Genomic DNA, 19011 nt, shown 5'->3' with positions numbered 1-19011 from the left:
TCCCCTCCGTTGCGGCGTTAACACCGGCCAATTCATTCTTATTTCGCTTTAATTTTCACCTATGATTTATCTTGAATAACCTCGAAAAGCCATTAAAAATCGTTCTCGCCTTATTACGGACCCTCCAGCGGCCCACTTTCATTTAACTCATATTTTCTGTAATCGAGCCACAAAACCGTTGCCTTGCTTTAATATTTTCTTACCTTATTATTTTTCCATTCTTGCGGCTGAAACAATTTTCCTCGCGCCCACCGCTCAAATTGTAATTTTAAAGTTTCCGACGCACATTTTCTGTGTGAATTATTCAATTGTATGGAAATGTGCAACGTCAAAAGGTGTGACAAGGTGCCCTGTGACAATTGAAGGGTACACTGGAATCGATGAATAGCAAATGTCATGAAAATGTAAAAGGTGATGCAGCTAAGCGATGCAAATGGGTGCAGCAGGGGCGCGCCTTCCGTCGTAGCAGGCTGTCGAGCGAAATGGTGATCGTGGTATGTGTTGATTGCAGGAGGCTGGTACTGGCGGACCGCCGCTGCCTCACCGGCGCCGTATCGCGTCGTAGCGCGTCGTGCCGCGTCGTGCCGCGCCGTATCGCGCCGTATCGCATCGCGTTCGCCGCCGCTGCTGGCCGTCCCACGCGCGTGGCGCATGCGCGAAGCAACAGATTGGCGGGGAACGCTGGCTTCGGAGCCGGCGACCACCCGCCATCCTCTCACTGCGATTCGCGCACCGCACGGCCGCCGCGGCGCACGTGTACCGCGGCCCTTTAAAGTTATAGTGCCGAGTTCGCGCGCGAACGCTTGGACTCAGGTAAGAACTGTCACTCTTATCGACGATTGTTGTTTCTTTTAATATTATTATTAATTTTTCACGCAGTTATTTTAAGCATAGTATATAGACTTTTTTTTTTTATAAATACGAAGAATGCTTGTGTTTATTGAAAAATAAAATTTTCAGTTGCGAAACTTCTTCGGTCATGAATCGGCGATGTCGTTCTGTTTTGAGCAATTTTCACGGTTAATTTAACAGAAAAACGTCAGATCTGTTAAGGCCGCGGCGTGAATTTTAAATTGTACAATTGCTCGTGTATTCATACGTGTAGGCATGTTTCGGTATTTAAAACGTTCGCTGGGCGAATTTTCCGCGCGAAGCCGCCGAGTGTTATTTAAGCCAGAACGCTTTGTAAGATTAGATTTCAGATACGAATTTGCTCCTCACAAAATGTTATTTAATTTCCTCATTTTCGAAGTTATCTACGCAATTTATATTACATATTAGTGAGCGTATTTACAATTCACAAATTGGAAGTAGGTATGGGCTTTTTCGTAACATTTACACGGGTTGTTTTTTTGGTGGATAATTTTAATGAATAGACATATAACTACAGTCGAGAAAATGTAGTAACAATTGTGTCTTTTATTATATACACGTGCATATGAAACGAATATTAAAAACAATAAATAAAAATAATAAATATCCCGGGAGACACAAAGCTTTTTAAGTTTACTTTTTACGACAAACAAATAAACAGCACACTTAGTGGATACTGGTAAATAATCATAAATATATTAAATACTATAATTATAGTTTTGGTACGTCGTGTCATATCACAAAATTAATCACAGAGAGACTACAAAAGTCGTTTGAGTGGGTACCACTGTCCCACTAGTGTTTCGGCTGCCTGCAGCTGTGTTTACATAAAGTGACATATGGATAAATGGTAGGGTACGCAGTCGTGGTATGTTAATCCTCAGTAACAGCGACGCATCGGGAGTATTATGAGCGTCACAGTGTATTCTATATATATTGAGAGTGTTGTTCATGTACATCCATCAGGCGGGCCGTCAGCTTGCAATAGGCAAGTTGCATAAAAAAATAATTGCACTAGATATCTTATCCTACAGTCATAATTACGCATATTTTTCCATATCATGGTAGAAAAAAGAGATTAGTGGTATCTATCGATAATGCCAAGTAAAATTCAATCTAATATGTATAAACTTTATAGTTGGAAACCATTTGTCTTTAGTATCCTGCTCATGTCAAACATCGTTTATTGTAATGTCTGTCCCATAGAAAAAAAAACGTATTAACATAATTACGTTTGCAAATAAGTTATTAACTACACTTATTAACGAGAATAATTATAAATTCAATTGGAGTTTTTGTTCTGAGATATTTGCTGAGTTATTATCCTAATTATGGGACTCCTTAACATGATATGGTTTTTTTTTTGATGAGTGAAAATGGTATGGTATCCCCGCCTGCGCTAACGGGATACGCTGGCGGATCACCAGTGAAGGGTGATAGATGAGAATGAAAACAGGCCAGCTAGCCCATCATGATGAATTCATCAGGAATTAGTCATGATAGTTTCCAGGGGGAACCGCGTGGAAGTCGACCTGGTTGGGTATATTGCTAGCAATGGGATTTTCAGTCTCCATTACTAACAATCCCTTTCCCCCCAACATGATATGGTTGGATGCAGTCACATACAGTTACGGATAGTGTCTGATGCTTCTCTTAGATATTTAGTTTTGGTCAGAATATAAATAAATGTGGTCACGTCCCAAGAGGGGTAGGCAGAGGCGTCTGTCGACTGTTATCCTTGTGGTAAACAATTTTCTTTATCTAATTTAGACAAACAAGCTGACGGTCCACGTAATGGAAAGTGGTAAACGTCGTCTATAGATATAAATTTGTATTTTTCGGTATGGACTAGCTGTTGTCCACGACTTCGTCCGTATGGAGTTCAGTTATATTGCAAACCCCATTTTATAACTTGCGTACCTTCAAAGGTGTAAGTTAAAAAAAAAATCATAATTGCAGATTTCCATTCAAAGATCCATTCTTTATTTCACTCCTTCAGAGGTGTGATACAGAGGTCAATTTTGTAAATGTTTCAACGCGTACTTGCTATTTTACATACAATTTTATATCAAAATAAAATCACCGCTATCAATCTTTGGGGTAGAATTTTCAAAAACTGATAAAAATCTTTTGTTTTTAATCAAAAGCCTAAAAACAAACTTTTAATACTTCTAATTAAAAAAAAAATAACAAAATTCTGTACATACAAATTGTCATCCCCATTTTATCCACGAAGAGCTGAAATTTTCAAAAAACTCTGAAAAGTATTTATTTTTAATGAAAAGTGTAAAATTAAAGTTCATACCTCTAGCTACAATTATAATAGAACACCCATACAAATTTCCATGCCCTATTTCATGCCTTTAGGAGTAAATGTTTCAAAAGCCAATAAACATATTAATTTTTGTTTTGAACCAAAAGTCTAAATCGAAAACGTCTCTAGTCTAGCTTCTAAACTGATAAAATTAAATACAAACTTTCAACACCAATTTTACGTCCTTAAGGTTAAAATTTTCAATATTTCTTTTTTATTATTATTGTAAACAACCTATCTGCAAAATTCCAAGATTCCAAATTTAGCGGTTTTAATATAAGAAGCAATCTGTCAATCACCCAGCACCCTCTTTTATAAAATACTAATAAATAAATGCCAGAAACATCCCCACCTATTGTCTAGTTTTCAATGTAAAATACACTATCTAGGCATCTGTTTAAGTCCCAGAATGGCATATCTTTACGTTGGAATAAATTGTCAGAATCGAATGTTGAACTTATGCTAATTTCACAGCACGAGGAAATATATCTATTTCTTGGTGTACTGAAAATTTGCATAACAAGTAGTCGGAGACGAACATAGAACACCTATACCCCCTAGTCATGCGATTTAGAATGACTTACTACCTAAATAGAAGGCAGTCACAGAATAATTAGTTTCTTTATTGTATACTGTATATTTATCAAAGGGAGACTTTGTACAAAAGTCGTGTGCTTGGGCATCTCTGTCCCATTCGTGTTTCTATCGTAAAGCAGTTATGTTTGCATGCACGTGTTTTAGTTTGAAGGGTGAGATACGGCAGTGAATTTACATAGTACATAGGAATAACACCTGAGTCCTCAGGAATGGCAACGCATGAGAGGTATCATGGGCGAAACAGTATACTGTTATGGCTTTGTACTGCTCATGTGTATAGATGACGGTTACAACTTTCCATCGGGTGGGCCGTCAGCTTGTTTGCCATTCTAAGTTGCATAAAAAAGAAAATTCTTTCAGTAATATGATAAAGAGTAAATTAATAAATATAATACAACATTTGTTGGACTTGAGACAGAGAGATAAATCAAATTGATTCTATACCAAGTACAATATTGTTTGTAAAGTATAAAAAACTGTATAAGTAGGTAGATATTATATTTATTTATAGTACATGTATTTATGTAATATTTTATTATGTATCTTAATATTTTATTTAACTGTATATTTGTTTATGTATACTAAATATTAATAGTTGTAGCACTTCAGCTGCCCGCTAACAATATGCTTTCTAACTGCATTGGGTTGACTGGAAGAGATCTCTGTCAGAGACAAGTCCACCCTTGCTCACAATATTTATAAATGCATTAACATTGTAATTTACAAGTGCAATAAAGAATATATATATATATATATATATATATATATATATATATATATATATATATATATATATATATAAATGCTTCTTAGATAATGAAATATGACAAATTCATTCGAACAATTATTTTGAAATGAGCCCCTTATGGACACTTTTACAATCACATTTCAATACAACGTAGAGATGATAAATTAATGATTCATAATCATCATCATGTCAGCCGTTAACTGTCCACTGCTGAATATTAGCCTTCCACTATGGGGGGGGGGGGGGTTATTTATAGTTGCCACGCTTGACAGACGGGTTGGCAACCGCAGGCTTTAGTGATGTTTTAAGAGGGACGCTGCTGCCTTTCCGTCGACCATTAAGTTTCCTTATTCACCTTTGACGACACCCACGGGAAAGAATGGGGTAGCATTATGTTATCTATGCCGAGCCCACACGGCTAAATTAATATCTAATAATTAATACATTAATATAATTAAATATTAATATATTATTCAATAACAAACATTTGACCTACGATTTGGTCTCGTCATATTAACTAATCGTCCTCTAGCCAACACTAGGTACAGAGATGAAACCCAAATTGATGGAGGGGAAAGGGATTGTTAGTAATGAAGACTGAGAATCCCATTGCTAGCAATATACCCAACCAGGTCGACCTCCTCGCGGTTTCCCCTGGAAACTATCATGGTTAATTTCTCATGAATTCATCATGATGGGCTAACTGGCATGTTTTCATTCTCATCTATCACCCTTCACTGGTACTCCGCCAGCGTATCCCGTTAGCGCAGGCGGGGTTACCAAACCATTTTCACCCATTGAAAAAAAAAAACCAAATTGATGCTGTAAATTTTTATACATACGGAACTAAGTACAAAAACCATATTGGGAAATAATTTTGGAGACGTAATACGCGAGTTAAAGTTTCTATGGAATCCGTCAACTTCGAATTTGGAAATTGAAAATCAATTAAAGTTTTCAAACTTTCTGATTTACTGAAGATGATATAGCCTCTTGCACACGTACCCACTTGACTAGTAACTGTAGAACGTCGGCCTGACCGGATTAATTTATTTGGTAGACCAACAGCTTGTCATACACCGTCCCCGCCGGCGGGGATGAAGACCCACCGCGTAACACAGTCCGCGCGCGATCAGGTTTGCGCCCGAGCGCATCCTACGACTCCGAGTTCCTACCCATCACGTACCGACTCTTCGCCGTTACTAGACGGGGGTCGAAGTGCGGTGCCCTAAGCCGGGGTCCGAGCCACTCTGGCGCCCTTAGGCGCACACCGCAGTCCATAAGTAAGAGCTGACGCCTATCGTCGCTCCCCTCTCGCGGGCTTGGAGTACCGTCTGCACTCGCCCCTGCATACGCGTACGATGAAGCTGTAAAGGCCACCCACGTCCAACAGCAAACATAGACAGGAAAAAAAGTATAGTAAATATAAATTATAATAAGAAAAATAGCCAATACTAGGTCTCCACGCATAGTTAAGGAATACATAACAAACGCGTCAGATGGGCAACAGTAAAGGCAAGTCCATACGAGCGATCCGACCCGTCTTCACAAATGATAGGTCCGAATGAAAAGGCAAGTCAGTTAACCCATCGCGATAAATACCGGGAATTTAGCACGACAGTTTCCAGTGGAGACCGCAGGGAGGTCGACCTGACAGTGTTAGTAACAATGAAACCGACAGTCCGCATTACTAATATTCCCTTCTCTCTTATATATATTTAGAACACTTCAGCTTTTGTTTGTTTCCTTCATACGGATTTAAAATGATTGATACAGTCCTTTGTTTGCCTTATTGTTTTGATTTTGCTCTTGACCTTTTTATTCCTTTTTTGTATTCGATATAATTTGTAAATACAACCTCTTTTTTTATACCACTGAGATGGCAAACAAGCATACGGCCCACCTGATGGTAAGTGGTTAGCATAACCTATGAACAACTGTAATACCAGAGGTATCACGCGCGTTTCTGACCCTGAAGAAACCTCTTTACACCCCTATTGTAGAACCACATGCTGTAGTCTCTTGGGAAAACATCGGTAGGGAGCTCATTCCATAACCTGAGTTCGTGGCAGGAAACATCTCTAAAACCACGCTGTACGCGACCATTTAGGCTGTAGCTGTCTTGTTGCCAAGTGAACATAGGTAAGATGTACTCGGCTAGTTAATTGCTAACCTTCGGAGAAATGTACTTTTATTGGCAATATATCTGTAGAATTCAATTTATATGGAATTGACGTAAAGCATTTACATTACTTTCGATAACTTAAGATGGTTCAGGCATTTCTAAGTTGCAGAGTAGGTTTACGGGGTCCTATTTGAGGTTTAGATGATTTCCCGTAGCACGGCACGGCACGATACGACACGGTATTGTTTTGTCGTCACGTATATCGTATAAAAAAAAGCGATATGTACGCAATCGTATAAAGATTTTTTTTAAGAGAAAAATAATCTCGTCTTATTCAGTTCAAGAACTAATAAATACGGAAATTACATTAGTTTTTCACCCGATTACGGCGTAGCAAAATAGAGGGTTACAATTCTGACTGGTATGTATGTATAGATGTACACTGGTCATGTGACGTCACGTAAAATTGAATATTTAGAGGACATAAAGTCATGAGCTAAATAAAAGTAATAATACAATGTTAGGTATGAAATGAGGGGGTTTTATAAGATATATATATATATATATATATATATATATATATATATATATATATATATATATATATATATATATATATATATATATATATATATATATATATATATATATATATATATACATATACATTTACTATGATTATGTAGTAAATACATTAAAATATAATGTTTTAAGAGGGACGCTGCTGCCCATCCCTATCTTCCTTAATCGCCTCTTATGACACCCATGGGAAAGGAAGAGGTGGCCTATTCTATACCGGGACCACACGGCAATATGTAACATTAAACAGTATTAATTTGAAATAAAATTTAGAATTTGAATTTAAAATTTGTGTGTTTGAATGTAAATTATTGGAATGTAAAATTAAATACTTATAATATTGTATAGTTAATAGAGTACAAATTGTTAATGCAATTTTCACCCAAATAATTGTTATATTTTTTGCTTATTGTAATTGTATTTTATAAAGTAACTATTGTTACCTTTAATTAATGTAAGAGGGGACTTTGTACAAAAGTCGTTTGCTCGGGCACCTCTGTCCGATTCGTATTTCTACCATGAAACAGTCGTGTTTGCATGGCTGTATATCGGTTTGAAGTGTGGGATATGGCAGTGAATTTACAGAGTACAGAGGAATAACACCTGAGTCCTCAGGATAGATGTATGGGGGATATCATGAACGAAACAGTATACTCTGTTATGTCCATGGTACTGCTCACATCTATAGGCAACGGTTACCACTTTCCATCAGGTGGGCCGTCAGCTTGTTTGTCATTCTAAGTTGCATAAAATGTTTTATATAATTAGTAACTTGTCTACCCTACGTGGTGAAACAGCGCATTACATTTCTACAATATTAAACTTATAACTATACCTATGTTTATGCAAATAAATGATTGATTGATTAAGCAAGATCGCTTAATACCTAAGGTCACGATTAACCTTTGGGACAAATTCATTAAATATATCTGGTGGGCGCCGTATAATCATACATATGGGATGGCCTATGGCTATATTTTGGTATTTTCTTATTTCGTACTTTTTAGAACGTCATCTTTAAGTAGTCGTGTTTTAGTTTTGAACTTAATTTCTTTTTTTAAATTATTTTAGTATTACAATTTATTAACAAACTTATGAACATTATAATAGAAGGTAAGATAGAAGGAAGGAGGGGGAGAGGGAGACCGAGACATAGTTACATTAGGCAGATCAAGGAAGGAGTTGGTGTCGTGTCGTATCAAGAGGTGAAGAGACTCGCTGAGAATGGTAGTGAGTGGCAAGAGCTCCACCGACAAGAGCGCAGCTCTTAAATAGGATAGATAGATAGATAACAAAGTAGTTAAATATATAATTTGATGATAAATTATATTTTGTCTCACATCTCTAAAGTGATTTTAGTAATTATTTCCATTTTTCTAGTAAAACTCTAGTTTAAAACTGATGTAAATAGCGCCTCTAGCAATTTACCATTTATTCTCTAGTAATAATATGTTTAAAACGGCAAAATTTCTAAAAATACAGAAGATCTTCCAATATATATATATATTTTCGTATATAAAAAATATTGAATATACGTCGGTTGCTAGCAATTTGGCCAGCTGGTCTTTTAATACGTTTATATTTTCATATTATTTTTCTATTTTTATTATTTCAGCCATTAACTGTCCATTGCTGGACATATCCTTCCCCATTATTTTCCTATATATTCTTTTTAATATAAGTTTTTTTACATTTTCTCTCTCTTAATTTTATAATATACAGTTGAAGCGACGAGTGTAAATTTTTATTATTCTCCAATTACGAGGCACATCATAATTTTTTTTTTTCTATTTTACAAATTTGTGTAAAACAAAACACAATTGTTTGTCGACATTTTGTCTCATTAATAATGTAATTAGTTTGTTTTAATAATTTATTTTAAAACTACTTTTCTACAAAAAAAATGGCTGCTTTTAAAATTATCTTTCACACTATCACGTTGTTAAGATAAATTTGTTTCAATAACGAAGAATTGTCTGCGAGTGTGTCTCGGTGAAAGATTGCTCTAACGGTTGAAACCCAAAATGAAATCCTCTTATATATTATACCTATTTTATAGATGAAAGTAACAATTTATTGATCTATTGCTAACGTTAGATTTACCAATGGCTGTGCTTTAGGTATGGCTGGATCCCGGCATAGAATAGGTCAACCCTTCCTTTCCCATGACTGTCGTAAGAGGCGACTAAGGGAACTTATTGGTCGAGGGACGAACTGCAGCGTCCCTTTTAAAATGTCTGTAAAGTCTAACTGCGGTTGCCAATCCGAGTGTTAAGAGTGGCAACTATTGGCAAAACTCCCCAAGGGGGAAGGTTATGTTCAGCGGTGGACAGTTAAAAGCTGATATATGATGATGATGATGATAATTATGATGGTATATCTAATGTTGCCAAACAACCTGCCAAGCATGGCAATTACTAGCGTAATCCTCCTTATGGGGGAGGCCTAAGTTCAGCAATAGACAGTTAGCCACTCATATAGTTTTTTTTTATACAACTTAGAATGGCAAACATGCTGACGGCCCACCTGATGGAAAGTGGTAACCATCACCTATAGACATGAGTCGTACCATGGACATAACAGAGTATACTGTTTGGCACATGATACCCCTTCATGCATTGCCATTCCTGAGGACTCAAATGTTATTCCTCTGTACCCTGTAAATTCACGGCATATCCCACCCTTCAAACCAAAACACAGCCATGCAAACACAACTGCTTCACGGTAGAAACACGAATGGAACAGAGGTACCCAAGCAATCGACTTTTGTACAAAGTCTCCCTCTGGTAATAATAAAAATAAATATATGTTAATTATATTAAAAGTCTTGGGCCTTCTGGCTAACATGGGAAACGCCGTTTTGTCCCCTGCCACAGTTACAGAATCTAATATTTCTTAGTGGGATAAAACTATCCCTTAAATTACATACACGTTTACAAAATTACATTGAAATTAGCTGAACGGTTTTGGACAGTATAAATTTCCTTTCAGATATTGTGAATATCTTACGAATTGTTATAATGTACAGCTCTCAATAAACATGTATTTTATTTTATTCTAAAAAAAACCACGGCGAACCTACACGGTGCCATGGGACTTTTACTTTTATATAGTAAATATAGAATTATTTAATTAAATCGTCATAGTCGTAGAATACCGACGGATCTGATAAATATTTCATATATAGATCCGTTAGTATTCTACGAGTGTGACGAAATATGTACTTATATAATTTACCGTAACACGACACGATATGATAGATATATATACAGATATATTATTTATTTGCATTACTTACAGCACACAAATAAAAACAGATATAGATACACAGCGAAAAGAGATAAAAGAATGCATATACAAAAAAGTAAAGCAAAATATATAAAACAAGTAACAATTTTTTCTTTCAAGCGCGTGCCATAGTAACACAAAATGGTCACAACTCAGTTTATTGTTTTGCCCTCAAAAGAGTAAAACACTGATATTCTGTTGTGGACAAGAGTCAGTCGCGACATTCCTTAATAAAAATAATAAAAAAAATATGAATAAAATATAATGTGTGCGTCCCCATTACATTCGCTACCATACAATATTTTATTCTAAATAAATAAATAACAAATACTATTAGAAAAGGGGTAATCAGATGTCACTTACTATCACATTGAAGCACTCGATTTTTTTTTATACCACTGAAGTGGCAAGCAAGTATACGGCCCACCTGATGGTAAGTGGTTACCGTAGCCTATGAACACCTGCAATACCAGAGGTATTACGCGTGCGTTGCCGACCCTGAAGAAACCTCTTTACCTCCCTTTTGAAGAACCCCATGCTTTAGTCTCTTGGGAAAACCTCGGCAGGGAGCTCATTCTACAACCTGAGTGTTTGTGGGAGGAAACATCTCTGAAACCGCGCAGTACGCGACCATTGAGGCTGTAGGACATGAGGATGAACTCCCTGTCGATGGCGAGTCGTACGATAGTAGAAAGTGGCTGTGGGCATCATATTGAACACTTCCTCTGACTTTACTGTCACGATATCGTAGACGTACACGAAAAAAATAAAATGCACCTTAATTACGTATACTTTATGTTCTATTTTAATTATCTTTACGGTAAAAGCGTACCGTGTCGTGCTACAGTAAAGGCTTCTATGGAATATTGGATTGATACCGCGCTAGGAGAATAATTCCATTGTAGCTCCCATTTACTCGCATATAGCAAGGTTTTAATGCTAAGGGACTTTATAGAGTCGAAAACCCTGTGTATAACGGGGAAAGCAGTGGAAAATAGTAAAAGAAAATACGAAAATACCTCAATATATGTGATATTTTTTTATCAATTGAAATATTTAGAGGGCATGAAGAGAGAGAAAGAGATTGTGTGTTTCGTTCGTATTTCTGTTTAGAAGTGGTAGTTTGAGACTATAGGGTATGAAGCCATAACATCTTCGTCCTCTGAAATAGGAGCTCGTGAGGGATTCTGTGGGAATAGTATTGTGTTGTGTGATATCTGGTCTGTCATGTCTATAGGCGATGGTTACTTCTTTTTGTCAGGTGAAAAAAGTTTATTATCGCAAATTGTAGCCATTTCATTTTTCAAGTAATTGCTGTGTTTCAGTTTGAAGGGTGGGAAATGGCAGTGAAATTACAAGGTACAGAGGTATAACACCTTAGTCTTCAGGAATAGCAACGTATGGGGGGTATCATTAGCGAAACAGTATACTCTGTTATGTCCACGGTACTGCTCATGTCTATAGGCGACGGTTACCACTTTCTATCAGGTGGGCTGTCAGCTTGTTTGCCATTCTAAGTTTTATAATTTTATATAAGATACCATTCTCTGTCCGATTAATTTAAAAAAAAAATCTATCTACCTACATATATATATATCGTCCTATAAATGGTTTTTATTTGAATAAACACAAACCGTCGGAATTTTTATTTAACATTTTCGGCAGTAAATCAGCAATTTGAAATATTACGCGATAAAAGTTGAATTAGAAATGAAAGGTTCTGAAATACGACATTAATTATGAGTGACCTCCCCATAATAAATACTGATTTCGAAGTCAAAACATCTTATTCTGTTTAGGTTTATTCAGAGCACTTAAGAACGTCAAATCCATTCGATAATTGAATAATACGGGTAAAAGATTGAGTACATATTTGATTCCGTGGGGAATTTTGTCTCGTCTCTACTAGTTTTAGGTTTATAACCTGCTATTATTAATGGGGTGTAGTTGTGATGAAGGATTAGACTGTACCTAGATTTATAAATAAATAAATTTGACTTGTATTTCTCAGAGGAAGAGTAAATCTGAACTAATATTACAAAGAGAGATGACTTGTTTTGTTTGTAATGGATAAGTTTAAAAAAGTACTTAGCAGATTTTAAAAATTCTCTCATCTTTTGAAAGGTGCATTATCAGCGAGTAATACCGAAGCTGGTTTATCTTAAACTAGTAGTAGCTCAGTGGTCGAAATTTGACCATAACATATATTGTAATAAATGAATGTATTATGGTTATGTTTGATATTCAGTAAGACTATGGATAAATAATATTAAAGATAAACAATATTAATCTATTCTTTATAATATTCTGTGTAATAAATGCCGAGCTGACTGTTGTTGGGGCTGCCTCGATTGTGCAGTGCATCGGGAATGTTTGCGGAAATACATGTGGATTGTTTCTACATTCTATTATTCGTAAACGATCTGCGTCACTGCTCTGTAGTGTGAGCCAGTTCTTACTGCGTTCTGGCCATGTTAGCAAATAGTCTGGATTCTTTTTACATGAACCATTGTATTGCGCTGCATTTCGAAAGAACCTAGCTATAATTAATTTCTGAACAACAGTATAACTGTATAATTTTTGTAAAATATAAAAAATGGGTCCTGGTAACCTTAATAAAGAATTATTATTATTATTATTCTCAACTTGACCAGAGTCTTTAACAATAAACAAAAGAGTATATATGCGTGTGTGTGTCAAATACATGGTAGTGTGTGTAATGTTTTCTTTAATATTTTTGTGCAGAATTAAAAAAAAATGTTAGCATTCTGAACTCCTTCTCTATATAAACTATAAGTGTGCCAAATTTCATGCTCCTTCGTTCGCACAATTTTCGTAAAAAGGGGTACAAAGTTTTTGAATCACGTATATAGATTTTTAATATAAATAAGAACTATTGTCCTCTTTAAGACGTACCTTTTGATATTATAATTATTAACTACACAATTACATTAATTACCTAGTACTTAAGCTAGCTTGCTACCCAGACCCATATAAAATCAACAAAAGGTCGTTTTTTAAATTGACCCGACCAAGAATCGAACCCGAGACATCTTTGTGACGGTCGATTATGTTATTCTATAGTATCCACAACCGTATAATAGTTATTATACGGTTGCATAATATTGTATAATGCAGTTGCATTTAAATTGTGTTAATCGATAACAATCACAATTTGTTGCCACTGTTGGGTTTCACTGCTTTATAAGGATTACGTTTCACATACATCTTTTATTAGACACGCGCCACTGATACATCCATATTCTGGGCTTTTACTCGAATAGAAAAATATTACGTTGCCCGGTGACTGAGAATAGATAATCTGTATACAGTGAAAGCTCGAATTACGGCAAATCCCAAGATTATCTTATTGGCAGCAGTTATTTATTATATGTTACAAAGATAGATTTTGATATAGGCCGATTTGATAGAATATAAATGTAATGCTGCTAATTTTCACCAACGCACAACCCGTCACGAACTAAAGTTCCATCCGAACTATTTGAATAAGTGGCGGTCTTCCCGCGTGCGTTTTGTTTTTCAAGGCATTTTCTTTCACGCACAACTATGCTTTGGAATCAACTTCCAGCAGCTGTATTCCCGAATCAATACAACATCGTTTCCTTCAAAAAAAGAGCATATTCCTTTTTAAAAGGCCGACAGCACACCTGCAATGCCTCTGGTGATGCGGGTGATCAGAGGTGGCGGTAGTTACTCACCATCAGGTGAGCCGCATGCTCGTTTTGCCTCCTGTGTTATAAAAAAAAAAAACTAATAATTGAGCCAAACATAACTTCACAGTCTTCTTCTTAAAGTACCATCTCCTACCGGAGGTTGGCCATAATTTGTTAAAGTTTTAATACTGGCTGTTGACACTGAGGTTTTTTAGAACAATGTATTATTTTTAAGTTTGTTCTACGTCAGATTTTTATAAGACACGTCTCGTATTTTTTTTACTAAACTTATTAGTTTATATCTCAAATACATATATGTTTTATAACCGCATCCTGCTATTTACAACATAATTATGGTGTATTATAATATATCTTTGCTGTATCCACCGCTATCCTGATAACATAATGCTCATTCCGCATCAGCATTTTAGATTTTTTAACCAGAAGTTTGAGCATTTTGCTGATCGTCGGCAACTTTGGATCGAATAAGACAATCTGCTGATATGCATATTTTAAAAAAAAGTATTAAGAATGAATGTAGATGGCTATAAGAACAGAGGAAGACCTAAAAAGACGGATGAATTGTGTGAAAGACGATATGGACAGAATGGGAGTGAATGTGAAAATGACTGGGAATAGAGAAGAATGGAAGAGGAAAACATATTACGCCGACTGCAAATAATAATTGGGATAAGGGTAGGAAGATGATGATGACAATCTGCTGATATCCAACGGTAACACAAATAAAAACTAGATTAATTTATTAAATAGTTTTGATGGTAAGTAATTAAATTTAGTGAGTGTGTCTGAGATAATTTCAAAAAAAAACGTGTTTAACTTTTCATTAAATTCTGTTGGAGTACGTATAAAAAGCGATTTCAATTACGAGAAATCTCATTAAATTTCTATTTTAAAATGTTTATTAGTTATATTAGATTTGAAATATTAGATTTTAGAAAGTGAAATTGTATGTTTTACTTGGTGTTTTTGTCACTTTGTACTTTGGAAGAACTATCATCGTAAACAGTTTAAAAGTTTTTGTATATTGAACCGTATTTAGTTTAATATAACTGATGGCTGAGGGATGGATAGCAGCGTCCCTCTCAAAACATCTCTAAAGCCTAACTGCGGTTGTCAATCCGCCTGGCAAGTGAGCCAACTGTTTCTTTTTTATTGGATGAAAATGGTATGGTCACCCCGCCTGCGCTAACGGGATACGCTGGCGGAGCACCATTGAAGGGTGATAGATGAGAATGAAAACAGGCCAGTTAGCCCATCATGATGAATTCATCAGGAATTAATCATGATAGTTTCCAGTGGGAATCACGAGCAGGTCGACCTGGTTGGGTATATTGCTAGCAATGGAATTCTTAGTCTCTATTACTAACAATCCCTTTCCCCCCGTGAGCCAACTGTTAGCGAAACCTTATTGGGGAGTTATTAGATGTTCAGCAGCAGGCAAGATATAGTAACAATATATATAAAAATGTGTGTGTTTGTAGATGTGTCTGTATATAAAATAAATGATAGAATGGCTAAGAATTTTTAATAATGCAGAAAAATTTTTTTTTAATATGTAATTTATATCTCAAACGCATTTTATATTAAAATAAAAAGGAGAAATTTAATTTATTCCTAATCTAATTAGAAAATTATTTAAATTGCTTTTTATAGGCATTATTATTTCATTCTTCAGTCCTTATATACTCGTACGTACTTGGTATCGCGCTATTAAATTTACTATGCATCAAAATAGATATACATATGTTTCTCGTATAATGCCGTATGGCCTCTTCACAGAATAGGCCACCCCTTCCTTTCCCGTGGGTGGCGTAAGAGGCGACTAACGGAGAGCCTCTCGCTCTCCGTATGGGAAGCAACGTCCCTTTTTAAACATCTTCAAAGCCTAGCTGCGGTTACCAATCCGTGTGTCAAACGTGGCAACTATTAGTAAAAACTCCTCTACGGCAAGGCTTATGTTCAGCAGCGGACAGTCGAAGGCTGGTATGATGATTCCATATATAACAATAATAATGTGCGTAATTAATTAGTTATCATTTAAATAAACAAAATTACAAAAAAAAAATTGTAAACGAAGATGCTTCTAATAGAAACTGAAATTAATAACAAACACAAGTTTAGATCTAATTAGACTATACACAAAGCAATAGTTGTTGATTGTGAAAACTATTAAAATAAAAAAATAAATAAGACTTGTAGAGTACAAAAGAATTAGTAAAGTTAATTGATTTTTACAAGCAGCAGTATAAAAGGATATGTTTTAAAGGATAACGATTATGTAAATATAAGGGCCGTGTAGTCCCAGCATAGAATAGGCCACCTGATCCTTTCCCGTGGGTGTCGTAAGAGGCGACGAAGATAAGGCGAGGAATGGCCAGCAGAGTTCTCCTTAAAACTCTCAATCTGCCTGCTAAACGTGGCAAATACTAGCAAACCCCCGAAGGGGGAGACTTATGTTCAGCAGTGGACTGTTAAAGTCTGATATGCTGACAACATAAAAATTGTAAATACTTTTATCAATAACTATATATTTGCCATTTTCTAACATTTAAAAGAGAGAAGTGTGGACTGAAAGACGATGTAATGACAAAAATCGAAAAAGAAATGTTGCGTTGGTTTGGTCTTTTGGAGTGGATGGATGAAAGAAGAATTACGAAAGAGATTTATCGAGCAAGAATGAATGGAGATGTCGGTAGGGGCCGCCCTAGACGGACGTATGTTGACTAAATAGGTGCCGTGCTGAAGAAAGGCCAAATTAAAAGTACCCGTAACCGGCGCGCGTGTATGAAAAGATTGATGAATGTGGAGGAAGCGAAAGAGGTTTGTTTTGAATCGGAGCATTTGTCGTTCCATTGTTTCTGCCTACCCTAATGGGAGACAGGCGTGACAGATATGTATGTATGTATTAAAAACATATTCAACCTTATATATATGTTAAAATGTCATAATTTAAAATACATGATACGCAGACATTTATAATGTTCACATTTAATATAAAACGCTAATATAATTAGGAGAAGTATTCATGACATTATTTTAAATTGAAATAATTATTCAAAAATGGCGGTCGTAATTAGACCGTCTTATATCGTGAACGTACGCTCCGCCTATATTAATATACATAATATTATTTTTATAGGCGGCCTTTTAGCTATTTTCACGTGTATTTAACCCTAACTACTTGCTCCCGGCACTTAGCTCTTATCTGCCTCAAAAATAACATCCAGACGGAACCGTGTTGATAATCCTTAAAAGCGTCACAAATTGTCTTGGTGAGAAACGTTGAGGTAATCTATTGTTGGTTATGTTGAAGGTACACGCGTTGCTAGGCAACTAATAAAGTTAACAGACAAAGCAAGCACTGGACAATTAGTGTCTACGCATTTTTTTGTGTTATTACCCATAGTACCATCTGAACTGGGAAATATGTGCTTTTGATCTCGAAACCCTATGACCTGAACGAGTTTTCCTTGATATTCATAATTGCCTTTTCTCTTTGGGTCCAATGAAATAAATTTCTGTCTGTAATTTGTTATTTATTGTGGAGTAATACTTTAAATTATTTATTGGAAAATTTTCATTCTTTACAACTTTAGATAAAGGTTTGCTTTGTTTTCAAATTGCTTTAATGACTTATACGGCTTCGTCGAACGCGTGCAGGAGCGATTGTTGGGGAAACTTCAAACAAAGCCCTAGGTTTATAGAGCAGTGGACAATTGACTCCAGCCTGATGGATGATGATATATTTTATTGAACTAAGGTTTATGGAACTAACGCACACACAATCTCATTTGGTGTTGTGGGTGATCATGGGCGGCGGTAGTCACTTACCATCAGCTGAGCCGCATGCTCGTTTGCCCTCTGTGTTGAAAAAAACAACATATTTAAATTAACACTGTTCGTCGCACCATAGCTGTTAAATTTCTAGCTTTGACGTCCACGAGACAGGCTTTGCCCAGTGGGTTCAGAGCTATATAGTGTATCATGGGCTAATTTTGTTCAAGGAAATAAAGTTATTATATAAAGTTATGAAGTTGTTAAACTAGTCGCTGTATTTATACACATATAAAGTTCGTTGTGGGGAACTTGAGAGTTTCATTGTCCGCCATAACGGCAATAATCAATTTGTCTCTTCCTACCCCACCTGGAATTATAATCGTTAGCATACAGTAATAATATCTCTGTCCAATTAGAATGTTCCCGTAGTTACGAACACTGAAAGTTTGTTGAAAACTTCCTGGAAATAATCAATTAAAAAGAAACAAACGAAGAAAATATTTTCAGTTTCAAAGTTAAGCAAATCTAATTAAAAGAATAGGAAATAATTTTTGTTATGTCATTTAGTGTTGTTTATTTGTTTTTAATTGAACTCCTTTTTCTAGGTACTGAAGTGTAAACGAAAGTAATCATGTTTTTTTTTTCATAGTAAAAAGTTCTAAGATTCTTATTCATTCAGTATACAAAATTAGAGGTTTCTATGTTCGTGAATTTAGCTTTCTTACACAAGTGGCAAGTGAATTTGTCATTAGATACGTTTTCGCTAATACATGCATAAGATACAATGGAACAACAATGCTCAGCATCTTGTCCATTCGCACACGATACGTTTTACGATATATTTGTTTACTCGGAAATTATAGTACATTTTACTAGAGAAAGATTTCGTATAAAAGTCGTCAACTTCGGTAGTACTGTCTCTGTACCATGAAGTAAGCAAAGTACTCGTAAAAAGCCATAGTATGGCAACGCATGAAAGATATCATAGGCGTCACCGTATACTCTGTTATATCCA

At 35.7% G+C, this 19011-nt stretch overlaps 2 protein-coding genes across 3 annotated transcripts in view; one reads left to right on the top strand and one right to left on the bottom strand.

Annotated features, from left to right (window-relative positions):
• The first annotated feature begins 672 nt into the window (after positions 1-672).
• LOC113517848 (adenylate cyclase type 6) overlaps positions 673-19011 on the top strand; it is a 337672-nt gene continuing 319333 nt past the window's right edge. For both annotated transcript variants that reach the window (XM_052895423.1, XM_052895422.1), the window contains exon 1: positions 673-813. The gene's annotated coding sequence lies outside the window, so the exon portion shown is untranslated. The remainder of the gene's footprint in view (positions 814-19011) is intronic.
• LOC128200809 (uncharacterized) overlaps positions 978-19011 on the bottom strand; it is a 30149-nt gene continuing 12115 nt past the window's right edge. The window contains exon 2 of the mRNA XM_052895459.1: positions 978-998. Within this exon, the coding sequence (XP_052751419.1) occupies positions 978-998 (21 nt within the window). The remainder of the gene's footprint in view (positions 999-19011) is intronic.

This window comes from Galleria mellonella, unplaced genomic scaffold, assembly GCF_026898425.1.
Source record: "Galleria mellonella isolate WM207_F2 unplaced genomic scaffold, CSIRO_AGI_GalMel_v1 utg28, whole genome shotgun sequence".
Classification (NCBI taxonomy): Eukaryota; Metazoa; Arthropoda; class Insecta; order Lepidoptera; family Pyralidae; genus Galleria; species Galleria mellonella.
Note: the sequence above shows the minus strand (reverse complement) of the source record. Positions and strands in the feature narration are given on the sequence as shown.